General features: G+C 41.6%; 1 protein-coding gene across 4 annotated transcripts; it reads right to left on the bottom strand.

Moving 5' to 3' along the window:
- Nucleotides 1-722: 722 nt before the first annotated feature.
- Nucleotides 723-27,560, bottom strand: wnk1a (WNK lysine deficient protein kinase 1a). 4 transcript variants are annotated; one of them, XM_072385636.1, is made up of 28 exons: nt 27,340-27,560; nt 24,450-25,703; nt 17,143-17,315; nt 16,752-16,972; nt 14,952-15,109; nt 13,663-13,751; nt 13,347-13,566; nt 12,518-12,619; nt 11,989-12,361; nt 11,716-11,876; nt 11,262-11,327; nt 10,884-10,919; nt 10,288-10,389; nt 9,037-9,116; nt 8,778-8,940; nt 8,577-8,693; nt 8,273-8,386; nt 8,130-8,178; nt 7,906-8,049; nt 6,891-7,816; nt 6,732-6,806; nt 5,854-5,973; nt 5,455-5,764; nt 4,440-4,617; nt 4,128-4,318; nt 3,864-4,004; nt 3,415-3,632; nt 723-3,297 (listed from the first exon to the last, which is right to left on the bottom strand). In XM_072385636.1, the coding sequence occupies exons 2-28, from the start codon at nt 25,242-25,244 to the stop codon at nt 2,914-2,916; spliced, it is 5,706 nt and encodes a 1,901-aa protein (XP_072241737.1). In that variant the 5' UTR covers nt 25,245-25,703; nt 27,340-27,560; the 3' UTR covers nt 723-2,913. The 4 variants fall into 4 exon arrangements, with proteins under 4 accessions (XP_072241737.1, XP_072241736.1, XP_072241738.1 ...); XM_072385635.1 differs by lacking the exon at nt 27,340-27,560 and adding an exon at nt 26,901-27,079; XM_072385637.1 differs by lacking the exon at nt 27,340-27,560 and adding an exon at nt 26,582-26,745.

Consider the following 27,560-nt stretch of genomic DNA (forward strand, 5'->3'; position numbering starts at 1 on the left):
GGTTTTACAGCTTGTATTGAAAAGATAACACAGCATGGATCGAAGAAAAAACGATGCAAGGGGAACTCACTTTTCTTTGTTGCTAATTTAGACCAAAAGATGTTTTTTTGGTTTCTTTTATAAATTTTAAATGAATTTGAAGCAGTTTAAATAAAATCTTCATATAAAAACACATCCAGGAACGTGCTAAGAGGAGAAAGTGTTGTGACAGAAAGGACATGAAGCGCGACCTGTAATTGATATTTTTATTTGTTTTTACATTTTGTACAATGTGAAAAAACATACACAAAACAGACACTGAATCACAGGAAGTCAGTAAGGAGGGATCAGAAGTAAGAGTATAACTGTGCATCAGTGGCCTCAAACGGGTCTGACAGTGACTGATAAACGCGTCGGAGCACATGGATCTTACATGTGTGAGCTTGTGCTGTACAGGGGCCCGTTGGTTGTCATTAGCAGGATTTAACACCAGTGAAGCTGGCATGCAGAACTCATACGCTGATAAATTAATGCTGAAGTTGTGCCTGTGATATTCAGTTGATACCCTCAGAAAAGCAAAATAAAGTCTATTTTTCTAATATCAAAAACATTGAAGTTGGTAACGACCCTCATCAGCATGCAGACGTTCCCGACACCCCTCAGTTCCTAGAAAACGTTACATTTTGCATATTCTGCATTGCAGCAACTTTATTTTTTTTTCCTTTTTCCTCTTTCTTTCCTTCTTACCCCCCAGACAAGTTTAACAATCTATGAGCAGGCGAAAGAGTCACAACAACAGCGTGGCACTCCTGTGAGGCGGTGACACAACAGCCGAGTCAGCATGCCAACTTTTAAACCTTTGTACAGCTCACTCGCTGCCTGAACAAGTGCTGCCATGAAACTTGTTTAATAAGAAATCCACTAAAACAAATGTCAGCAAAAATCCATGTTCACATGAGCCAAAGAGAAATACACAGCTGGTTACACAACCACACAGATGTAAGTGTAGAGAGAAAATAAACTGTTTCCACTTTACTAAGTGTGCTATTTGTTCTGCGTGTGGCGTCCGTTTTTACTGCAACATGCTCTGAAATGACCGTGTGTGGTGGCGTTTACGTCGTGCACTAGTTCAGTTTCTGGTTTACTGCAGCACAGTCACAGCTGCAGGACTAGATCAATCTGAAACTTGTTATTAGTGAGGATGCAAGGCACTAAAGTGTTTGTTGAGTTTACAGGTTAGATTGCATGTGCATGTGGAGGGGCGGGGGGGTCACCACAAGCATGCTCTAGTGACTGAGAATTATGCGAAAGCATTTACCTCACTTTAGCATATGTACAATAAAATAGAAAACGGGGGCAGGGAAGTCAGAAAGAAGAACTCAATGAAGTGCAGGATTAATCCTGCACGGCGAGGAGGAGACCAAGAACAACAACCCTGCAATTGCACTTCTTATATTTCTTTAACTACATGTTGTTTAACAACCTTTTATAATAATTACAGTGAAACAACATCAAAATCTGATGGCTGAATACAGGTCCATTAAGAACATCGTTGTATTAAATATACGCATACAAAAACAGACCACAGACAGAGACGACCCCGGACACTTAAGATGTGAGGTCACAGTTAAATGATACGAGTGACACGACTTTTCCAACAATCGGTTTCCTCTTTGTACTGAGCACACGCCGTCTGCACAACCGGCAGAAGTAGGAACACTTCCTACACACTGAAACCTTTAAATACTACCCCAATAATAATAATAATGATAATTAAAAAAAATTCATAGTTTTGTAGGATATGATGAGCATATTCAGGACAAAGTAAAGTGGTTTCATGTGTTTCAGAGGGGGGGACTGAACACTGTCCACTCATATCAGGACTTCCAGCAGCAGCATCACCTTGTCAGTTTCAAACTCTGAACGGTGGTCAACACCTGGTCAACACCTGGACGATGCTTTTACTTGTGGCAGATCCAGTGGCTTTAGGTCAGTTGTGAAGAATAAATCGAAATAAGAAATTTGTATGAAATAAAACTCAAATCACATCGGATACCAGACACACGGAGACAGAAAAATGTTGAACAAGGAATCATAACCCAGAGAGGGAATCTCTATGTACAAAGCCAATGTTTTCATGCATCTGGGAATTAAGGCCACAGTTACAAGGGTCAGTTCATCTACTTCATTATTGCATTGTACTTAATAGTTGGGGGATGTACTGATACTTCAGCCCTATCCGTTATCCTGCCTTAACTTACCAAGTCTTTCTTCTCCTAAATCTACGAGCAACTTTACTTTCCCCTCGGGGACAAACTACCCGTCGTCCCACTGTTATTTCACACTTTCACTACGCTCTCTCTCTCTTCTCTTATTGACACAACCTTCCAGCCAAAGTCATTCAACCAGGTTAAAGATAAATCAGGTGTGTATGCACACGTGTGTCTGTGGCCTGTCAGTTGAAACGGTTTTCAGTCCCAGCCTGGTTTAGAAGTAAGGATATGAACAGCAATCCCTCCTTACCTTCTCCCCTTCAAAGGAATGACAATATTGCAACATCTACTCTCAGAAGACACATTTGGCTGCTGTTGATTATGCCATTGAGTCAATGCATCAGACACAACCACCTGACTCGTCACAGCTCATTTCCACAGCTAATGGCAGGCTAAATGTGAGACGTTTGTGCTGTGGATGTGTATTGCACTCTCCCGCCAACTGCCAGACAGACGTTATTCTGTCCGAGAGGACGCGAACCACACAGGTCAACTCTTCACAGAAATAATACATAATGTTAAAAGTTGAAATAAAAATGACAAAACAAAGCCAGCTAACCAGCAAACTGTAAAAAGAGGCTGTGGTTCTCGATCAACGACTGCCTGTCCCCTCTGCCCTGTTTGGCCCTTCCTCTCAGCCTGGAGCAGAGCTCTATCTGGGCTACGTAGGCCTCGAGTTGGACCCTCCTGGGACTGACTTCTGGTTGGCCGGTGTTGTTCCCATGTGGTAGCCTTGGTGCATGGATACTGAAGTTGTTGTAGGCGGCTGGAACTGTTTTAGTGGCTGTGCTGGGTTATGCATGCTGACCTGGGATGTACCTGTGGGTCCTGCCCACTGGGGAGCACTGTAAGGGGCCGAGGCATATCCAAACCCCGGGACAACAGGGCCCAAAGAGCCTTTACGAGGCCCCACAGAGGCCGAGGGATTGGCTGGGTTGGGAAGGTGAGCGGAGGATGTCGATGTATTATTGGACGGCGTGGGAAGTGCTGGGCAGAGGTAGCCTGGAGCTGAAAACTTTCGGCCCATGTTCGTTGGAGGGATTATCTGTATAAAATTAAGAAAAACCATTTACTATTAAATATGCAATTGTTACAAAAGCATACATATAAAATATAGACGCACAGTCATAGTCTCAATATATAAAGTACAATGAAAGCCTACATCGTGTCCAAGAGTTGCCTGCGCTCCAGTTTTCGGCCCCCTCTTACACTGGGAGAGGTTGATGGCATCTCTGGCCCAGTTATCCACCAGCTGGTGCAGATCGTCTGTGAAGGTGCCCTTGCCCTTCTGGGAAGGAGCGGATCCAGTGGCCTGGGACAAGGAAGTAGAGGCATTCTGGCAGTTCCCTGAACCATTTGTGGAGCTGGTCCCACTTGGTACTGGAAATACAGGTAAGACGGGTGAGACGTGCACTAGAAAATCATTTCATGTGCACATAGAGAGCCACAAACGCACATTTTAATTAAAAGTCATGCAAAACGGGAAAGGAAGAATAAGAAAACCCCACAGGATTTACAGAATAAATCTCACCTCATCATACAATAAAAGCAATTTAAAAATAAAAAATCCTCTCTGTTTAATGAATTATGAAAAGATGTACTTGCACATACCAGTGGAACAGCTATCGAGGTTCGGCATAGATGGGGAGAATGTGAGCTGCTGTGTTGATGTCCTGCTAACAGCAGTTCCTACAGCTTCTGTTGCAGAGAGTGAACTTTGCTTTGGGGGAGACTTGGATCCATGACTCTGAGCTGAGGATTGAAGGTATGAGCAGAATATACCATGGAGTTAATATTTCAACTGTGTAATCTTTAGATGTTTGGAAAAACACACACATGACATAAAGTTTCTATAAGTGAGTGAATTGTCACTACCTGAGTGAATGGGACTGGGCTGTCCACTACCGCGGGATTTTTGGCTTTTGCTTTTAAGCCTACGTCGACCTCCAGCCATGGCCACAGCGGGGGAGAAGACAGAGGGAGGGACAGGTTTTCCCATTCGTGTGTACAGGGCTTCTATTTCCTCTTTCTGACGACTCTGCAAAGTCTGAATCTCCATCATGTGTCTGTAAGCGGAAAGGTAGGAAACTCAGTAATCGTGTTTGTTTTGAGCTGTGAAATAACATTTGCAAAAACATGTGCGAGAACAGGTGTGATCTAAAACGAGGCCGTCGAGGTCTGCCGTACTTTTCTCTCAAACGATGTATCTCCTTCTGTAAAGCTTCATTCTCAGTCTCTGAGTCATCGTCGTTGTCACTACTGTAATGATAATGAGTGTTTTGGGGGTCGGAGGTCGAGGATGAGGGTCCATTCTGCATACCGCTTTCATTTGATGGTGTGGGGCTTACTGCTGGTGCTGGAGTCACTGCAGGAAATTAAAATATAATGCAATTACTGTATTAGACAGGTTTTATCTCAATACTTGAAAATGTACCCTGAATATCTGTGTTCTCTGGGTCTTGCATAGTCCAAACTTTATCTTGTGACATAAGGGAAAAAAACTGTTCTGTTCTGATGTTGCATTCAATGACAAATGGGAAATTAGGATTTCAAACTTCTGACTGGTAAAAAAAATAGAACACCAATTAGAAGCCAGGGTTCTTTATTGGGATATTAAACATAAAACAAACTCAAGAGGATTATCAAACGTATATCTTCAGTTAAGTAAACTATAACTAATGATGAAGTTTGACATCAACAGCAAAGAAAAAAGCAAGAGAGCTTCAACTCCCCACTTCTGCTGACTTTAGGTGGAGATACACATGGAGGAGGCTGGATAACCTTGTAGAATGACCTAAGTTCAAATCTGAAAGGCTCGCTGAATGCCATGTTTACAAAGAGGGGGCCTAAAACAAGCACATTAATATGCAACTTTCCAATGATGTCTCCTTTGAAATCACATTACAAGCCATATTGCTGTAATTGCGCTCATTAATTCGTACAGAGGCCTTTGCAACAGGATACATCTATAAAGACCTCTTAGACTGCATTATCCTCTAAATACATAGCCACTTAGCTTGGCTACAGTAAATGCTGCAAAATAACTGACAAGACAGTTTTAGGTATCAGATTTAAGTGTGACTGGTTGTGGTGGGCAGCCGAAGCTTCTTGTGTAACATCACTACACTGGGAGGAGGTGCTTCACACACTAGTTGATTACAACCAGCATATCCTGTTAATGTGTTTTGAGCCCGCTGCTTACCTGTGACTGAAAATCGTCCCACTCGAGAGCTGGCAGCTGGCTCAGATGAGGTGCTGCTCTTCAACACTTGGAAGCGTCCAATAGTTGTGGCTCCACCGGCAGGACCAGCAGATGAGGTTCCATCATTTTCACAAACTCCTTTAGACAGAGTGGAGGACCGGTGGAGGGTATTTTCTGGACTTGAGGGTGAGGAAGAGGATGAGGATGAAGAGGAGGAGGAGGAAGTAGAGGACGGAGTGAGGGAAGCAGAAGAAACAACACTGGATGGATCTGGAACACTGCTGGATGCACCTTCAGTTGCAACAGAGACCTTCAGAAATAGAAAAAGACCATTAAAAGAGGTTGAACTATTAAAGACTACATTACCAACATTCAAATTAAGGTGCGACCTAAACTCACCTGGAAACGTCCTAGAGTAAAACCTGCAGCGGGAGTCTGAGCTTCGTCACCCCCATGAACAGTCTCTGGACTTGGAGCTCTGTTCAACTGGGCCTCCAAATTCCCCCAGGGTTGCTGCGACTGTGGAGTCACACAAACAGGATATAAAGACCTTAGACAATCGAAACCGACCATAGCACATGAACCATACATCCACTGATCATGACAAACCCAAACAACGAAAATGAATGAAGCCCTTGGTTCCTGTAGCCCTTTCAGTCACTTCCTGTAGCAGTTCCCTATAAAGACTTCAGTGAACTGTGTATCATTATCATTAACAAAGGACCCTACAACTACCGAGATCTTAAACATTTAGCGCTATTTCACTGCTGGCCAGCTTAGACCGATTATATACTGGTGAAATCCGCACTAATCAGCCAACACTGGCATCTTAAAAAGATAATCATCAAAACAAGAATTCATCTGAACCAATCTAGCAAATGCATGAAGGTTACTGTAAAAGATTTGTCTTGAGAAACAAGAAGTGGCCGCATATAATCTAGAGTTCAGTCTGGTCTCGATACCAGCGTATTAAGGCTAAACAGCCGTCTACACAACGTTTAACAGTAAGAGGCTTGAAGTCCAACTTGCCTTCTGAATTCAGATCACCTTTAAGAAAAAGAGATTTCTGAATGTTGGGACAAAGTGTAGTAAATCAGTGATCAGTTCCATATATTAGCTTGACTCTAAAGGACAAGCAAAAAAATATATGGAAAGGTAATGCTCGATTGGATGAGGGACAACACTGGAATAGAAGCCGATTGCTCCTTTTTCACATGACACAATCGTAGAAAAGGTGGTGGGCTGGATATTGTACTGCAATGACGATGTAATCTCACCTGATTTGGTCCAGGAAAAGGGGGAACAACTTCAGAAGGAGGTGTAGCAGCTTGATCAAAACCAGTAGGTAAAGTCTGGAAAGTAAAAGAACAATGTTAACATATATTATGATAAACAGCATGCCAGATTCATTTTTAGGGGCTGCATTCTTCACAGACCTGTGCCCTGGGCTTAGAAGGAGGGGTCTGGGCATGTCCTCCAGGTGTAGTTGTGGAGCCCAGAACACCTTGTACTCCAGAAGTCAGGGGAAGATTAGATGGGGGAACCAGGATGGTGCCAGGCGGAGGGGAGGATGTTCCAGTGGGAGGAGAGGAGGTTCCTGTGTTCTGACTGGGATCCACTGATGCTGAGGAGGTGGAGCTCATGTCTTTAAAGAGGGATCGTAGCTTCATATCGAGGGTTTGAATGTCATCTCTGCCAGCTGTCTTAGACTGGAGCTCAGCCCCCTCTGACTCCACGGGCTGTGAATGACCCTGGGTCTGACCAGGCAATGACGTGGGAGGTGGGGGCTGAGCATGGACGGATGAATTTATAGGCTGAGAAGCCGCAACAGCACTAAAGGGCTGTGGCTCTGAAGTGGGAACATTTCCAGCACTAATGGATGTCCCAGCAACAGAGGAGATGGGGGTAGTGTTTGGCTGAGAACCAGTCACCACAGGGACAGAGGTCAGTGTTGAAGGAGGTGAAACAGTGGATGATGAAGGGGGGGCACTAGCAGCTGGTGGAGACTGTGAGTGCGCCATTTCATGGGTAGACTGGGATGGTGAACTTTGGTCACCGACTACAGTTTGGGACTGAACTGATATTGGTGGAGGTGAAACCCTTCCAACTGGATGAGGTGGTGAGGAAGCTGCAGTAGATGTGACAGCTGGAAAAGCAGTGCTCGTGGAGGAAGTCACAACTTCTGGAGTAGAATGGATATTCTTAGAGTTTAGGCCAGCCTCAATGGGTGGGACAGCGCCTGGTTCATAATCGGCAGAGGGGAGATCGAGTGTGTTGCTTCTGTCAACGCGAGCCTGCCTGACTTTATTAAAAGCCTGCTGGAGAATCCCAGATGGAGCAGAGAGAGAAAGGCCCAAGGGTGCTAAAAAAACATACAAAAACAGATGAACATACCTACATAAAAAACTGTACCTTAATGATAAAGGGTGCTAAACAAAATCTTTATCTCACCAGCAGCAGACTCATCTCCAAAGGATTTATTAGAAGATGAGTCTCCGAAGAACTGGTCTTTAAGACGAGACTCTGGCACTGGGCTCACTATAAATCTTCGCCCCGCTGAATGAACCACCTGAGCAGTAGTGCTGGGGGAAATGCCTAAACAAAAGAAAATTCAAATGTGACTCAAAAGGGACTAACTGGAACCTAAACACTGCCATCTCCTAAATAATATTTACCCGGCACCATGGGAACAGTTAGCTCAGGCTGCTGTTGGAGATCACCAATCTGCAACATAAGTAGATAAAAACATCCTCAGGTTTAGCAGGTAAGGCTGAAAACTGCTGCAATGGGTATTTGATAAGGTGCAGTAAAGCCATACCTGGGGGAAGCCTTCCTTCATGCCCTCTCCTTTCTCATCAGCCATTTCTATGACCTCACGGACCTGCTCGATGAAGGACTCGCGCTCACTCTCCAGGATGAACTCACTTTCAACCTTAAAAGAAAAAGAGATATAATTATTGGGACCAACATTTGATGAAGTGCGCTACACTGAACAGATTCTTAATGTACTTTGTTGTTAAACTGAATGAACACGTAATGCACAAATATAAATATCAAAATATAAATATTGACATTTACTGTCAATCAAATGTTAAAAGTGAAAACAAAAGAGCAAGCACTACCATAATCTGTGCAATCTCCTCAGGGTTATCACCATCAAGATCAAATTTGAATGTCACCATCTTCCTGTTGTGCGTTTCCAGCTGGCACTCAGCTACTCTATCTCCCACGTTAGAGATCTGCAAAAGATTCATTTCTGTTAAAGGTGTTCAGCCACAAACAGCTTAAGGAGTATCAGTGGAAACATCAGGTTCGACGCATACATTGAGGACATTTAGCTTCGCCTTCGTAGTCTTCTCATGGCGTGAACGGCTGCGTACAGATCGCCGTTGGTGACGTTTAAGTGAGCGCCCCTCGTGGCGGCCACCTGATGTAGAACTTCCATCATTACCATCACTAAGCCCTGAAGCTGCATCTGACAGACAGCTAGAAAAGACACAAATTAATAATAAAAGAAGAAAACCTGGTGATGGAAACCGTCTTTATTCATTCCTCTAAAGAAAATAATAACAACCATCTTACCTCTCTGCAGTTGGAGGCACCAAGGAGGAGGATCCCGCTGGCTGCTCACATGGCGTTGTTTGAGGAAGAGTCACAGGACCCTGAAACACAGAAAACTTTTTTTATTTTTATTTACATGTTACCATTATGAAATTCTATGATGATTTGCACAGTAAGCTGTTTTTAACCAGTTAAAGCATGTGGAAATGGTGTAGTCATGATCAGCTGTTAACAGATCAATGAACCATGTCAATCAGACCCTCCACCAGGTGGAGCTGTTTAATATGGTGAAACATAACTGCGTACTTCAAGAAACGCCATTATTCAGCTGTGAGGCGGTGTGTAAATACTGTCTACAATGAAGTTCTGATTTCCTTCATTCTCAAAGAAATTAAACACATCTGCAGTGCTTATCATGGAAATTAGTTCACTCTATACAGGTTACTGTTCTATAAATGTCACTTCTGTCCTTATATGTGGTTATAATGCTGATATTTAGAACTGCAAAAAAATGTCTCATTCAAAATTTACATATATATAGTTTAAATCTACAGGTGTCCCTTTTTTCATGGAGGGTTCAGGGTTAGAGGAAATTTAAATTGTTTTATAAGTTTTTAGTCAAAATCTAAGACCCATAGGAACAAACATGATTCAATACTTGGTTCCAATCACTGCTCCAACTAAGTTAATAATGTTGACTCGGACTTTAGAACATATTACATTAATATTTGATAATATGTCAACTGTACACCCTGAAATACTTTTTCCCTAAGCTATGACCATACACATACTTTGAGATGCAGGAACTATACAAAGAGGAAATAACCTAATCATGCTACATGCTACCACCCACACGTATTTGTTTTGAGCTCTGTAAAGTACCTGCAGAGCAGAGAGGCATGAAGCCTGATAGAGGAAGTACAGATGCTCTATGTTGATTGGTGGAGACATGATAGGAGGACTTGGATCATTGGCCCAAGACTAGGTCATGCAAGAATAAGCAGCGTGCAGGGGAAAAGAAAAAAAAAAAAGAAAGAAAAAAAAAGGGACATACAAGGTAAAAAAAAGTTGTTATGTTCAGGGAAAACAAAGAGAAATGACTCAGAAGAAATTGAAACATAAAAATGGACAGTATCACATTCACACTGTAGTATGGTGGAGCAAATTGGGGGAATTCCCAAGTTCAACACTTGCATATGTCAGTGTATGTGTTAAAGCAAGATAAAAATAAATATCCATGAAGAGCATAGGCAGGAGGGGTTCGTGTGTCACCTGTAGCTGCAGAGCTCCAGTCTGTGCTTGTGGCAGCGCACTGCTGCTCTCTGGCTGTTGCGGTGGGAGAGAGGACTGAGAAGATGGGGGTATCGTGATTTGCTGGGAGTATAAATAAGAGAGATGAAGAAAGCAAAGCAGAGACAAAAATACAATTGGACAGGTGAGATTTTTAAAATACCAACGAAGAACACAATCACTTTGGTATTTAGGTAATTTCCTGAAAGCAAAGTTTTCTTCTGATCTAAATCTCAGAATTTTACTTTGATGCAAAACCTCATGCACTTACCTGAAGGATAACTAACACATACATCAGATTTTTCTGTGCGACTCAGTAAAGGGTCAAAGCTTTGCTCAATGAATGCCTAATGCCAACTCTGAAATGCATTCTGCAGACATGTAAACTGCAGGATAATCCCTGAACTTGCCAGGCTTGTTTTCAGGATACTTTAAACCCTTTCTAAGCCAACAACAATTAATCAGGAAGTAAGGAGAGCCTGCCATACAGATCAATATAGATAATCAGTTCATTTTGTTTATCCCCTAGACTGGGTGCATTTAAAAACTGTAGTGGGAAAATGGGGAATTTTATCTACCTGAGGGGGAGGCGATGGTTGGTAGTAAACTCCGTACTATGGGAAACAAAACATAGCACAGGGTAAGAGTAGCAAGCTATGGAAAGAAACTAAATTATCCAAGGGGGGGGGGGGCAAGCAAACAAAAAACTAAGGATAACTGGGGAGGAACAGTCCTGAGCACTGCTGTCAACACAGCAACCAGAAAACAGTGAATGTGGCCTTTAAAGATTAAACATGGTTTGAAAGTCAGATTCATACTTTAAGGGGTTGAGGTTTAGACTTGGCGTGGTGACACAAAAGTGTTTATAGAGTGGATTCAGTAGATTATTAAAACAGTTTATTTCAGATGGTCCAAAATCACTGTTCAAGCACAATATGAGACACTGTGAGATATACCTGTGGAGGTGCCACTGAAACCGACTGGTTGGTGGGTGCACTGGGAACAGCCTCGGACTGGACGACCTGCAGTTGGGTGGCACATGAATTTTGTGGTAAAAATTAGATAAAGAAAAAAGCAAACTGATTTAATTCTATGAGCAGAGACGCAAAGAATGGCACATGTCATGACCACAGATCAATCTGAACCGTTCTGTGGAGATTCTCTCAACAATTAACTTCTACTAGTAAATCAGCTGTTTCAGCATAGGGAGGATTTGCCGAGAACACTGTCACACAGCCAAAGTATTTTTAATAGAAACAAGGACAGAAATAAAACAGATTGGGGGCCTAAATTCAAATTGAACAGATGTTTATCTGAATATATGTCAGAAAAGATGTTTTATTTTTATCTTTTAAAAGGAGTATTAGAGGTGGAATCCTAACACATAGGACTGCACTGTATTTCTCTTACCAGTGACAACTGGTGCTGCACTGGGTCATTCTGCGTCTGTGGACAGGACACTTGGGGCTGAAGGTGCTGACTGGGAGGAGAATTGTAGGATACCCCTGACTGAGGAGGCAAGGCCTCAGGAATGATAGAAGAGGCAGGTGGTCTGTCTCCCATATCCCGAGCTGCAACAGGGGGACAAAAAGGTTAATCTGTGTGAAACACCTGCAACCCACAAGGCTTTGGAATCTATGAGAGTACCATTGTACTATTTAGCTATAAATGTTTGATACATACCTCCTCCAGCATGTTGCAGCTGTTGGTCTGTCTCCGGTTCCTCGGTCTCAGTTTGGATGCCAGTTACACTTTGAACCTGAACTGGGACTTTCCCAGTTGACTGTGGAACATAAGGGACGCCCTGTGATATGCCACTCAGTTGGGTGGCTTGAGGATTGCTGTAGTTGGAGTTCTGGAGGCTCTGCTGAGATGCTGGTTGGGCAGTCATTTGTGTGCCGTGTTGGTTGGGCTGTGGAGCAACAAAAGAGGCAGGCTGCGGCACTGGTTGTGAATGAGAAATCTCCACACTAGACTGTTGGCCCGGTTGCTGTGCTGGCAGTGGCTGGCCCTGCACCTCCTCTTCAATCCTTCTCTTTTCCTGATCCTCTCTAACCTATAAGACAACCAGCAACAACAGATTAAAATCCCCAACTGGTCAGACATGTTAACATCTACACGCACGTACATAAATCCAATGGCTGAAACAGAAAAACAAATATTGACTGAATTTAGTTACAAATGAAATACGTTATGTTGAGCATGGACACACCTGCTGCCGCTGCGCCCTCTTGCGACTGATTAGAGACACCCTGTCCTTTACGGCCTTCGCAATGGTCTTGTGGTCACCTTCACACACATAACCAGATTCAACCTGCAGCACAAAGATATGACATACAAGTCAGCAATGGGCAAGTCAACCAAGATTACAAAGTCCTTTGTCAATTAGTCAGCACTGTTACATGTACAAGCTGAGTAGCGCTAAGGCTACAGCTTAACTGGGCCATTTCACTGGACTGCCACCCTTGTACCAGTATACATCCATAATAGCTGCAGCGCTGTGGACTGTGTAAGGAAACATTTGAGACAATCTGTCGCTTCCAACTTTCTCTGTGAGAGACCATCGTACATGTAATCATAGCTAAATACACCTCACAGACGCTTTCTTTAAGTTACCTGAATGGCCATTTTGTCAGGTGTAAATTCAGATTTTTTTATTGGAGCAGCGCGACGGTCCGGAAATGCTTTGAGCAAGTCAAAATGTATTCTTAATGGACTGATTCTTTGACAAACAAAAAAATGTGAATGAGAACAGCTTTATAGGGAGTTCAGTTGTATCAATTTACTTGTACACTTTACAAAAAGAAACCGAGAGATTAAACCTAAACCCATTTAAGCCGAGGTGAACATTATAAATGCAGAGCCATTCGAGCAACAACGACAACACGCAGGTGTTTTAGCCCGGTTTTAAGAAGCTCGATTTGGTGACACTAAATGTTTACATGAATTTTTTTGATTTTTAGGTTGTACTGATACAATTCATTAGTTTTGCTCGTGTCATGTAAATGTGCTGACTGACAGCGTTAACCAGTTCAATTCACCATTTCTTGAGCCACGTCTTCTGGGACGTCTTTGTTGAGGTCAAAAGAAAACTCAATGGCTTCGTTGTCTTTGTACTTCCCCTTAAGTTTTTTTACATCCTCTATTCTTAGCCACAACTTGATCGCCACCATCTCTCCATCATCCTCTTCTGCCAACTCTACACGCACACCAGTGTCCTCCTGGAAGAAGGCATGGTTCAGAAGGTCTTTGATTGAGTACCTAAAAGATGAAAAGATGCAGTGAGCAAACAAAGATGTTTTCATAAAGAAATTACTGCCCTAAACTTGTTAAATGTAAATTTCTAAAGTTATAGACCTCTCGTCCTTGTTCTGGCGAATACATCCCTCGATGATCTCCTTCACTTCAGGAATGGCCACCTTGTCGAAGCTGCCCGGCTTCACCCCCTATGAGAAACACAGAACTCTAAATGATTCTCCAAATCCAAACTTTTCTTAGTCCGGACAATACCTTGTAGCTTGCTGTCTTTTTCTAGATTAATCACAAAATAAGCTCAGATAAATGGCACGACTAACACCTTAAACTAACTTCCTCTTTCAAATGTTGGCCAAAAAATGATGTAAATAAAAAGAGTTCTTTCAGGCTGCTGTAATTCAATGATCCACCCCTAACAAGCTATTAAACTAAACTTGTTTTTCTTATTAGATTTTTCACTCTTAACAATCCAATTATGAAAGTTTTATAAATATCTACACATATTTGATTTTGCTCAGTGACGGTCAAACATGCAAAAGAAGAAGCATTGACCTAAACACAATTCTGAGAAGAGAAAGACTTTAAAGATAGAAAAATATCAAGTTGTGTGAAACGGAGGGCATCAGACAGTGAAGGACAGCTACTGAGAAGTGATGAATAGAGCAAATGGCAGAAAGGAAAGTGCCCAGCGCTACAGGAAAATATAAGACTGCCTGACAAGTAAACATTTGAGCTAAATACCAGAAAAGGAATAACAGCCCATCTCCCCAAGGAATACGACAATAAAAACATTATGTGTAGCAGGTGACACTAACATTGTGTGGCAAATACTTAAGAGTTTGCATTTAGCAGTTAATGATTAACTAAAACATTTGGTATAGACTAGGAGACACATTTTGTAGATGGCACACGTTAAAACAGGTTCAACTTCTTTATCTTTAACACACATATGCCTGAAAGAGTATGAATCATAAGTGACCAAGTATTACAGTGCGTCACCATGCATGAATAACACAAACTATGAAATTCCTATACTGACTTTACTTCCGTTTAGATGAGATTAAATCACTGTTAAAATAGCAGGACTGTGCATGTTACGCCTTCTATCAGCCATCCACACCCCAGGGCTACATTGCTAACATACCCACAGTGTGATTAAGAAGAGGGGGGAAAAGAAAAAGAGAACAAAAAATTAAGGATGAAGTAAAGCAAGGGGGGTGTAAATAACATGTTTTCTCTTGGAAGATAGCAGTGAACTTAAATGCAGTTAAAGCTGAAGAGATGTCAGCAGGAATAAAACAATGATTCCAGGGACACTAGCCTTCTTGACACATAGGAGGAGGTGAAGGCATGGCAGAGGCGTGACATGGAGAGTTGACAAGAAGACTTACGCTGGTTACTCTGCGGTAGATCTGTGCAGCATTCTGGCACTCTGAGTACGGGTACTCTGAGGTGGCCATCTCCAGCATGCACATTCCAAAGGCATATACATCCACTGACTCGTCGTACTTCTCCTCATACATCTCAGGCGCCATGAACTCAGGGGTACCTTAAATCAAAACAACTATTCAGAACTCTCGAACTCCCTTACTGATTGAGTGGGCTTCTTATAACCCATTGCCCCTCTGCCCCTCTAACCCATGGGGGGGTAGAGGAAGAGGAGGATGAGAAGAGTGACCAGCCTGATGACATCTCCTGGAGTAGCACCTGTGAGGTGAAAGGTGGAAGAGAGAGAGAGGAAAAAAAAAAAAAAAAAGAAAGGTGGGGGGAAGGAAAGCAAAAAAGAGACAGAAAACAAAAAAAGGAGGGGGAATGTGGGCTCAGTTAGATTGTAGAGAAGAAAGCACGTGTTTGTCTGTGTAAGACCCTCACATGTTGGGATATAAGAGTGTGACTGAGGTAACCAATGTGCAGAACACAATTTGCTGGCAGGAATTATCATTTGCAATCCTCAAAGATTAGCTCTAACGTGAGGCATTTACGAGTAATCCCCGAAACTGGACTACGATAAAACGCACCCAAGGCAATGCCAATTAGCTCTGTGAGGAAAATACAACTAGCTATGGAAGTAACTTTTGTCAAAACCTTGTTATAAAACCACAGTAACATTACACTAATATTACACTCACCTTTCGCAGTCTGACTTACCATCTCCTCCTGACCTGCAGGAGGAAAGTGTTATGGGCAAGGCTGAGAGAAGCAGATCCCATAGCTAGTTACAGTGCTGAACAGTGTGTCTCTGCACATCAGCCTGGTTCTATCAACTGATTATTTCAGATTCAATCTCAGGTCTTACACAGAAAAACTCACTTGGTTATTTGATTGTAATTGTTTTTGATATTGATGTGTATTACAGCACACTGTCAGACTTACCAGGCCCATAAAAGATACTTACTCAATGACCAGCAGTACCCTATTCATTCCAAACAGCAGAATGGGGCACAGCTGAGGCTAGAGCCTACATTTTAAAAACATACCCAAGAATGTGAAAAGAAAATGAAAATAAAAAAGGAAACAAAGGCAAAATGCTGACAGAGAGAAAGTGGGGAGAGCTCCCTGGACACAAAGACGGAGCAAAAAGAGTCTGCAGTCCTGCAATATTTTAAAAGACAGCAAGAGACGAACACTAGAGAAAAAATAAAAAATAAAAATAAATAACCTGTTGAGGCAAACCCATAGAAAGAGATGTTAAACATTATTTGTACAACTGGCAAACAGACCACATATTTCCAAACCACAGAACAAAGACCAGTCTAAGACAGAAACAAAGGCCAGACCTATAGCTTTGGCCTAGTTAGCCTGAAATAAGGCATAACAACCGTTACAGTGATGATATTAATAATTACAGGTAGGAGAAACATTAGGCGCTACTTACATTCAGTAGATGCCTGGAAAAAAAAGCCTCTCTTTTTGGTGAAACAAACAGAAATGCTCTGTACGTGGACCAAAACTGATTTAAAAAAGTGAGTTTGAAAGGAGGGAAAGCCTTGTGGTTATCTGCCTAAGATCGTCACAGTATTTGGCCTCCATTTGAGCTGTGGTTTGAGAGACAGCTGAAACGCTGTGGTCTGTTTTTGAACCACATCGTCAGAAATACACTTTTTTTCCTTATGAAGACATGATATTCATAACCATAGAAAACGGTAATCTCCCACAAGGATCAGGAGGCAGAAGTGACTTATGATTCATACCTATAACACTCTTGGCAAAAGATGCACGCTTAAGTGTAGCCAGTCCAAGGTCTCCAATCTTGACGGAGCCTGTTGGGCCTGTGATGAAAATGTTGTCACATTTGAGGTCCCTGTGGATGATTGGAGGAGCCCGAGTATGAAGGAAGTGGAGTCCTTTAAGGATTTGTCTACACCAGCTTCGCAGCACTTTGATTTTCATCACCTTGAACCGCTTTAGGTATCTACAAAAGAAAAGAGAACGTGGTTTTTACACACACTTTCTAAAACATGAGACAAATATTGAACAAAATAACAACAGACTGTCCTTCATATAAAGTAAGCGGTCTCTGTGTATCCTGTTTGTGACTCTTATATTAGTATATATGATAAATCTGTCTAGTCTGAGACTTACGTTTTGAGTGTACCAGAGGTCATGAGCTCTGTGACCAATACAATGCATTTCTTTCCTTTCGAGGGTCCCTCCCAGGAGTCGTAAAAGCGAACAATGTTGGGATGCTGCAGTCCCTTTAACATCCCTGCTTCCTCCTTAAAACGTTGCCGCTCTGTCTTGGACAGTTTACGATCCTGTAGGGGACAAAAAGAAAGCATTTTAAGAGTTTATAAAACTTAAAGTCCATGCAGGATTGATGACACAGCATTATGAAGATTAACATTATTTTCCCAATTCAGCATCTAAATTAGTTAAAGTTCAAGTATTTTTCTATTCTATCAAAAAATATGACTGAAATAAAAATGTTTTAAAGGAGAATACAGTTAGGATCTGAATATGAGGCTGTTTTTCAATATATATCAAAACTACTGCACTCTGTAGAATACATTTATTCAGCTTTGTTGTCCAAAGAGATATTACAGCACTTTCATTATGCACCGCAATGAGAGACAATAAAATATATCAATATAATACACAATTGAGGCGAAAAGAACATCCTCCAGTCCTGAGCAAAGCAGTAAATCAGAGTCAACAAATGGCTGCGGGCTGATGGGTTATAAATGAATTATAAATAAATGTAAACATGATAGCAAGGTCTTCCCAGAGGTATTTTACACTCAGGCTAAGGCATAAATAAGCTCTAATATTATTGGCTTTTCTTGAGTTATGTGCATAAACAAAAAAATCTGGAACATGTGCAGCCACCCCTCTCAAGTTTCCTGAGCAATCCCTAGCATGACCCACATTTAGATCAAGCATGACTACATGGCAGCCTACCCCACTGCACTCGGACAAGCCCAAAGAAAGCCAAAGACCTGGCCACAAGCCAAGCTGTCCAGGAAATTCAGCCCATTTGAGTGGAAAATCAGCCTCTGACTTTGTCCACTTTAGCAAGAGATAGGAGTGACTGAGTTAAAGAAAAGTTCAAGTCAGATTACTGCTTAAGTCGTGGAGAACATGAAACAAGTTAAAGGGCAAGAGTAAGTTTGGGGGCGGTGGGGGGGTACTGAAAGAGGCTCCACTGTGCAACTGGATAAGTGACCTCCTCTGTGAAGTATTTATCTATTTATCTCGTGGGCCTGTGATTGTGCTGTCTTTTTCTGTGCACCGTGTCAAAACGGGCATGCAAAATATCCAGAGCAGCACATTCACACAGCCTCCGGGCCAGTGGCCCTGAATATTGTAACCAAATCCACTTGAGGAACACTGCCACTTGCTTTGATAGCCGATTTGAAAACCAATCTTTTCCTTACCATGTCTGATATTGTGACTATCCACATTTCCTGTAAGGGTACTTCTGGAATGTAGTTATAGACGAATCGAAGACTACGTGTCATATTAGGATAATCGCATCAGTTGTGTGTTATTTGACTCGACCATGAAACAAAAAGTAGTGCAGAAATTTCTGCATTTCAAACCGTCGGATATAGCTCTGATCAACTCTGGGCATGTGTTTCATACATACAGAAAAGACCTACTCAAGCAGAAGGTGCTTAGAGAAGCTGAGAGATATTTGCAAGTGCCCATAAAGAAAAAATATGATGAGGTGTGGAAACATTGAGACAAACTCTGAGCAGTGGTTCCAGCTGATTGAGAGGCAGCTTCTGATAAAGTGGGTATAAATCAGCTAACCAAAGTGCTGTGCTGCCTCCTCAATCCCATCGCAATCTAAATCTCAGCTGTGCAAAACTGCCCTTATAGCCTAAAAGTGATAAACCGGAAACAGCATGCATGTAAATAAGTAAATAAAACTCTGTGATGTGCGTTTATAAGTAATATATTTACAGACAGAAATGCTGATGAAAGTGACGCACAAAGTAAAACGCTGTCCCAAATGTTTCTTACAAAGACTAATCTTTTTAAGTCAAAACCTTTTTCCTTTTTCTCGTTGGGTCAGTGCTATGTAAGCTCTTTGCAGCAGTATTTTTACAGACATTTCAGTCACAATACAAACCGTGACTGGACGTGAAAGCAAAGAACCAAAGACGGCATCGCCGTGAGAGATAAATGCTGATAAAGCTTTACGAATCAACAGGAAAATGCTTTTATTAAAAAGACTGATCTGTTTTAGAACTGAATGCATTGTAATCAAAATTACTTGCATAGATTAAGGAATTTTGTCTTATTTTTGCATCTGAATGAATAAGAGAACACAGCTGATATTATATTGTGGTTTTTTTGTAAAAATTAAACCACTGACGTTATTAATACAAGTAATATTTGTTTAAACAATAATTAGCAGATCCTAGTTGTAACGGAACATGTTTTTAACCTCAGGCGTTTGAATAATCCACCATTAAATACAAACTAGAATGGAAAGTTCTGCTTCTAGGCAAAGGCCATCATAAATAACCTAACAACCCAAAAATAGAAAGGGGGGGGGGAAGCCTGTGATCAAGCCAAAGGCTGGCTCTGTCAGCCTTTGGCTGAAGAACAGGTTACTGCAGCCTTTGGACTTATATTTTTGTTTGATTAACAAGTAGAAGCCAAGACGTCATGTTTAACAGTTTCACCCTTATTTAGTATGTTCAATGCCACGTCTATCCTTGGGAATAGATCTTTGTTGTCACCATCAGTGTGACGCGTGACAACGAGATCAAAGATCACTGTGACGGCACGGCAAATGTCAGCAAAGCAGAAGATAACAAACACAGCCCATTTCAAATCTGCCAGTTTAAGTACAGGTTTTTGTGAGGTGAAAGAGCTGCTAAGAAGGTAATACAGAATCCACACTTAAATCTAACGTGTTCCTCCTTTGCTCATTCATAAGATGCAGAATTCGTCTTGTTTCTGCATAATCTTGCAAATAAACTGACAAATGTCCACGTTGAGTTGCCTCAGCAAAATAAATAGACGAAACAACACAATGGACACACTGCTTGAAGAAAGCTGCTGCTCAGCATAGATGAAATACACATTTCTTACAAGAAAGGTCTTAATACCCTAGTTCACAAGTATGTAATGTAAAGTAAAAATGGGGATAATGTAAAATATATATATATATATATATATATATATATATATATAGCACATACAGTTCAGCAATTAGAGACTACTTTGCAGTACAGACAAAATACTAAGAGAACACTGTTAGTTGGACAAAACTGTATTTCTGAAACACATGTAAAGTGTTATTTGAATTTCTCCTGTATATATGAATACACTGAGCTAGATTTAAACTGACTTGGGTTCTGTGTACTTGCGCCACAGTTCTCGTCCCAATTATTGACCTGGAAGTAACAGGTTTGCAGTGTTACACAGAAGAAGTTGGTAACAAACAACGAAAAACCACAAGGATTAATGTGCATCTTCTTATAAAAACAGTACAACATATAGCACAAGAAAAGCACAGAGTTATACAGCTGTCCTGTTCAGTAGCAATTTGTCATTTTTTAAAGGTCTGTGATGTTAATAGGTCAACCAGAAGCAGCCGGCTACAGACAAGCTAAAAGGGGATACAATGTTACCTAGTGTTCAAATTAAATGGTGAGGATCACCTCCAATTGTAGCTCAACTGAACAGCGCATGTATACCTGCTGACTGTGAAAAACAAGATTACTAATGAAAACCAATGAGGGCCCATAAAGTGCACAGAGTGGGACGGGGCCCGCCCCCCTTCTGGGGCCTTTTACTCAATAATCACAGGTCCTACCACACTATTTCCAAGGTGGACAACCATTTTAATCTCAACTACTAACGAGTAAAAGTCAGAGTCTGACACTGTGGGTTTCACCATTTTTTCCCTTTACAAATGACCCACACAGACACCAAAAACAAAACTGATTTTGCTCATGCAGCCGTCTCACAACCTGAGTTAGTCATTTAGGACATCCAGGTTTAAAAGGTTACAACTCTCCACACAGTTTAGTCAGAGCGAGAACCAGCACCATGATGAGCACCAACCCTTTCAGTTAAGCTTTCTGCCTTGGACTGAATATGCCATTTTCCTTAAACTGGTCTAATATTTTACTACATTTGTTAATAATGTTACTATAAAACCGCTGAATGTCATCAGAGATTTTTACAGCATGTTTCCCCCCCTATATGAAGAATGCACATTATAAATTAGACAATCCTCTCCAAATTTTTACATTACACAAATTTCAAGCTTATACGGTGAGCCTTCAGATGAGCAATTGTGAAGATTAATGACAGGCAAGTCACAGTGTTATTCTACTTGGATATAATGTGCCACTCCCAGTGAACGCCTTCGGCCAGTTGGTCAGGACTCCAACAGCTTCAGGACGCAGCCTGGGGTCTTCTAAGTATGGCCTCAGCCACTACTGTAAAGGATTTGGGGAGTGGAAGATGACGCACAAGAAAATGGCTGAGTGAGGAAGAAAAGGGAGGTTCCTAAATTTATTCCCCTATTCTACCTCGACTTCCTCTCTGTGGTGACCTACTTATTGTTCAGACATGCCTGCTACATGAGATACACAACAAATGAGTGTGGTCAGGAGTGGGTGTTTAAGGGCATCCGCCTGGAAATTCTTAAGATTGTGAGCAAATGGCTTTCTAGATGTAAAAAGCCTGAGCAATTTAAACCACAAAGTTTTTTTGGGTACTTTACAGGTTAGATGGAGGGCACGTAAAGTGCTTTTGATTTTTATGACTCTTGTCACGTGTGAAATTCCTTGAGCCGCGGTCCCTTAAAGTCAAAGACAATGTCTACATAAAAAAGGACCAAAGGAAAAACAGATTTTTGGTTTTGTCGCACTGTTGACACAGAACTGCTAATTTAGCTCCATCGTTTAAGCTCTGTTTAAGGTAAATTGGGGGATCTTGAAAGAGAAAACCCGTCAGACTTGTTTTATTACCAAACAGGCGTCACAGTTGCTAAAGAGGAAACCCAATTTCCAGTAAGAACCACTGAATAATTTAGTGGTTATGCCCTGACCTAACATTAGTTTCTTTAGCTTGAAGCTAAATGTTTGCATATTTCATGTAATAAACGTAAATGCAGAAATTGCTAACAGGCTTTAAACTAGTTTAGTGAAATCTCACTTCTACACTGTAAGTGATCGTAATGTGGGTCCTGACTACAGAACTTTCTCATAAAGATCTCATAAAATCTGCTTTTACTGACATTCACATTCACTCACTCACTGTTAAATGTAAAATAAACGTGTGAAGATTAACCAGGAAACGAAAGCTACAATGGCACAAAGACTAAAACATTAGTTAATGTCATATTCCAGCAAATATACTTTCAGGATACATGGGTAGTAAAACAGCATTGCTTGGGTAATCAGTGAACTGCTTTCACAACCTGCCACATGTGACAGGGCACGTCAGCTTCTGTGTCACTTGAGCTTAGAGCGAGGCAGATGAACGACTTCTTAAAAAAAAACAACTATAGACGTAATATGATTCATGTCTGAGCTCAAAATCCTCTATTGCAATATTAACCCAACTGCATACAACACAAAGGCACGTGAGCCAGTCTATTGGCAAATTCGTGTGATCAATCATAGTACGTAATTACATTTCAGGTTGCATATAGCTTACTTGGGGGTGGACTTTGGTTTAAAAAAAGGATAAAAGTGAAGATCAGTGGAAGTGAAAAGGGTGGGAGGTGGACTGATGATTTAGAAGCAGGCCTTGGCAGGTCAGCCTTCTGTGCTTCACACAGGAGATTCGTCTGCGAGGAATGTGACCCATTTTACATTCACACGAGCATTCACAGCAGGAATGCACTGAGCATGCGTGAGATTTGGTCTGTGAGAAGGGGGGGAGGGGCACGAGTCTGTAATCTCCACATTGTTCTGAAACCAGCTCGCATTTGTGGCTGTGGTTCGATCTGTTGCTGCGTGAGCCCTCATGACGGGGTGAAAAAGCACAATGGTAAAGCACAAACATTGGTATGGTGAATGAGGTCAAACTTTGGGTCCTGCTGGTGTCACAGCAGGACAAACAACAAAGAGACCACAAATATATCTAAGAAAAGTAGAAATTCTAAAAGCAGTGAAGAAAGGCAAAAATAAAACTACGTCAAAGGTCAGATTTGTAAAGGTGATCTGTTTGGGAAAAAGTCTAAAAGCATTAATAATCATAAGTGTGACTATTATTACCACATTTAGACATTTTCTATATTCTACGTTTTTTTCAAGGTGTGCATTTGCTTGGAAGCAACCTCTGCTTTTAATGACAGGAATTTACGTAGTTACAGTTTAAATGCTTAAAAAATAAAACACTTTTATAAATGATTCAGCACAGAATATCAGTTCTGCACACTAACAATAAGAAAAATTAAACCTCAAGTCTGTAATAGTGATATAAATTAGAACGATCCATTAAACAAGCCTAAACAGTTGCTCATAATTCAACAGTTCATCTGTTGATTTTGCTCGACTTTCATGATCGATGCAATTTAAAAACAATCAAAAGGGAAACGCTGGCCTCGTCTCTAAGAGCGGAGATGACAGAGCTGTTGGCTCAGGTGACTGTGTGGAAGGAAATCATTCTGGCTCTAATCAACCCAAAGGATGGGAAACTGGCAAGAGGATGCGATACTACACAAAAAAAAGCCCCGTACACATAGTGAGTTTCTTGTCTGCCCCGCATATTTGTTTACGACTAAAAAAACACTACTTCTGCACCTGGCAGCAAGAGAGGTTCAAGACTACCATTTGCATAGTCTTGGCACCAAAGACAATCAGATACAAATTTCTGAAGTTGCCAAGACAATTCAGATGGTCATTCAAGCTGTGTGACTGCCGATAAAAATCTACATCCCCTCACCAGCCAAAAGGAACCAAGCAGGGACATAGACATGGTGATGAATTAATAGTGACCTGAACAGCACAGGTGAAAGCAAAACTACCTCAACATAATATGTGGAGTTTTATATATTTGTTTTAGTCCTTTAAGTCATAAGATTTTAAGTTTCTGTGTCTGTGCTGCACGTAAGTTTTTTGGCCTACTGTAACAAAGTAGCTATGCTGACTTTACAGTATGCTCACATCAAACATGATGTCATAGCCAAGATGCCTTTTGTACAGTGTCACTTCCAGTGTTAAGACAACTGTTAAGACGGCTCACATTGCACAATGTGTAGCTGTCTTAAGGATGACTCATTAAAAGAACATTTATAACTGATATGCTCTCAATGGTCAAGGCGTCGAGTCAGTTTCAACCTACAATCCCCTCTGAGCAAGCACACAGTAAAAGAAACTGACTCTACTGATGACTCTACTCCTATTCCCTCACTGACTGTACTCATGTCAGTGAGGGAATATAATAAATTAGAATGATAGAAATGTTCGTACCTGCAGCTCACACCATGCCACCTCCACTGTGGTCTCAGTATCCAAGCCCTTGTAGACGGTTTTGAAGGAACCACGTCCAATTTCTATGTCAAACTTCAGGAATCGGCCATCAGGTGATGTTCCAACAGCTTTGGTTTCCGCCTCTTCGATGTCATCTTGAACTCTTCTCTCTGCTTCTCTTTGCTCTGCCTCTGCTCGAGCCTTAGCAGAGTCCTTATCTTCCTCCTCCCCCTCATCCCCCTGGCGCACCTTCACTTCAGTAGCGCTTCCAGGTTCTGTTTGACTTGGCAATTCAGTTCCAAGGCATGGTGCAGAGTGGGCTGCTTCCACCCCAACTCCATCATGGATATCTTGTACAATAGCAGGCTCCTGCACTGAAGGCACAACATCCACCTTGGCTATCTCTATGTCTTTTCCTTGTTCTCCTGCACTTTCACTCCCCGCAGCCACCTCATTTTGAGCTATCCTTAGTTCAGCTGTCGGTAAATGAGTAGCAGCAGCCTTTTGCCGCTGAAGAACAGGTTCCTGCAGCTGACCCCGCTGAGGTGCAGGTATGGGGATCTTACTGGGTAGAGGAAGGGCTAATGCTGTAGCATTGGAATCACTGATGACACTTCGGCGTAAAAAGCGGTGTTCAGGGTTAACTCGGTCTCGCTCCATGGTGTGATGCCGACGTCTCACCTCTGCAGGCCGGCACTCACTCACCATAGAATCCGAACCAGTACTGGGGCCATTTCCACTTTTATGTGGGGGAGCCAGAAATTTCACCATTTTGTCGTCTGGCTTTTCCGACATCCCACCACCCAGGGTAAGAATAAGGAGGTACAATAACTGGAAAATTAAAATAAGAGTACTTCCATGTCTGCCAAATAGGCCTGTATAAACAGTATTAGTGACTGCGTCAAAAAGGAAAAACACTCAGAACTTCTATCTTACACTGCCCTTTTTATTGCTCAAAGACTGTCTCTATAAATATAGTTCAGGGACTGGTGATGTAAGATGGGAGGTGTCCTCTTGAAAATGGAAAAAGATAGAACACTGCAACTAAATGCAGAGTGCTGCTGTTGATACACAAATCTCTTTAAGTCCACACCATCCATCCTGTAAGACACAGGGTGCAGCTTCTTTCAAGCATAAGGAATCACTGTCGAGAATCAAACACGCACAGCCTACAACAGGCACAGGCACCAATCACCCCACTGTGGGCAAAGGCAGGATGGGCAGGCAGTCTGAATGTGCACCGGTCCACTTTTCCTGTAACAGAAAACAGAAAACAAAAGCTGCCTGATACATTTCAAAAGTAACCGACATTATGTCAACAAGGTTTGTATAGACCTTCACAGACAGCATTTACAGTATACATAAAGTTTAAGAATACTACTTTAGCCAGAGGCATAATGTTGATGGGCCCGCTTTAAGGCTTCAGTGATTTTCCAAGTCAACTGTTCGTCCAATGTAATGCACATGACGAGATTATTTGATTGTGTGGTGTTGAGAGTTCGCTGTTTCTGGAAAAAAAATTAGCTGTTTATTCCACAGACATGCTAAGTACTTGCCTTCAAAGTGGTATTTTTCATCAGTGTCCAATGTATATAAACATTTACTTATTCCATGAAGCAGTAAGTGCCATCTACATAAAGTATACAGTTATAAGCTTTTTTTAAAAAAAAAAAACTTTGTGCTGTGATACAAAACATTTCACAGAAATAAATATAAACCACTGGGTTCACAACTGTCAGCTGTTTACTATGATCACCAGTAAAACTGAAAAATAAACTATAATTTCTTTTAAAAGACTGAATATAGCCTGCTATAGTGAGATTTAAACCATTGTTGAATTTGCTTTGTGCGTCATAAAGCATGAACTACATCTGCCTCATTCAGCATTTCCGTAATAACAGTAACAGTTTTACATCCTGTCCTCTGCTATGGCTGTGCAAACCTGCAGTGACAATGTTAAATATTATTCTTATCTGTCCTGTCAGGGTTGCAGCCACGACCAACCTCGGGAACCATGTCAGAACTACACCAGATAATGTCAGCTGCAGTAACGCTTAAACACAGAAAATGAACGCTTCTAAACAAACTAATAAAATTATTATAATAGTTGAGGGAAACCTCTAATTTCATACTTGCTTTTATCGTCGTATAAAGACGCCACAGATATATTTGAAATGGCAACATCGAGTTCAACATTACGAAGCAAGGGGGAGCAACGGCTCTTTGTTAGCAAGCTAACAAGCACAGCTAGCCCACTGCTAGTTGGCTAGCTAGCTGGCGTTGGCTAATCTTTCAACAGGGAAACGATAACCAACGATGACTAATTTCCGCGTCACGTATTTTTTTAAATTCTCTCAATTATCCAGTTTACAGTTTTCGTACAAGTAAACGCTACGTTTTCTGTTAACGCCACTGAAACCATCAACAAACACACATAGTTCACAATTTTACCGTATCCAAGTCCAGTTTCCATCCCGGAGCGATTAACATCACACCGGATACATTCGCCCGGTGTAACGCCGGTTGGAGGAGCGGTGACAAATAGCGCCACTGCTACCCAGCAAGCTAACGGTAGCTAGGCGGGTCTTGCTAATGGCCTAAAAAAAACTTGACCCACCTCCTTGTAGTCCATTCAATGTAACGCTATCAGAGGCTTTAATGACACCTACGTTCGTTTGCTGTTATTACGCAGATAACAATTATTTTTCAGTCGCTCCTTTAACATGATTATGTGTAACCATTTGCTGACCTTCATTCATTATATAAGATATATGTTTGTCTTATAACGAAGCTTTGGGTCGAGGAGTCTGATTTTGCTGTAGCAAGTAGCAATATAGCTCCTCAAAACCAGGCTGATGCTGGCGGTGACGGGTGGCAGATATGGACCTACCTCGTAACCAGTATCCACAACACAAATCAGGGTCAGTGTCATTTAAATTATCCTCACAGCGTAGAACCGTCTTCACATATTTAAAACTGAACGAATATAAGTTACACATACATAAGTGTCAGACAGATATACATCCCAGTTACTGAACAATTAAATTGAGTTTTCTGGGCTCGTTTTCTAACAAGCAGCGCAGTTGCTACAGACTGACCAAGGAAGAACGG

Source organism: Leuresthes tenuis, unplaced genomic scaffold (genome assembly GCF_036924035.1).
Source record: "Leuresthes tenuis unplaced genomic scaffold, fLeuTen1.0.hap1 SCAF_5, whole genome shotgun sequence".
Classification (NCBI taxonomy): Eukaryota; Metazoa; Chordata; class Actinopteri; order Atheriniformes; family Atherinopsidae; genus Leuresthes; species Leuresthes tenuis.

Bases quoted from the DNA above. Each gene is read 5' to 3' on its own strand.
- wnk1a (XM_072385636.1), bottom strand. From the start codon at position 25,244: ATGTCGGAAAAGCCAGACGACAAAATGGTGAAATTTCTGGCTCCCCCA. The intron at 16,973-17,142 runs GTAAGTCTCAGA...TTTCTTTTGTAG, and splicing joins ACCTCTGGTACACTCAAAAC to ATACCTAAAGCGGTTCAAGG. The intron at 8,694-8,777 runs GTATGCGTCGAA...AATCTTTTGCAG, and splicing joins CGAAGCTAAATGTCCTCAAT to ATCTCTAACGTGGGAGATAG.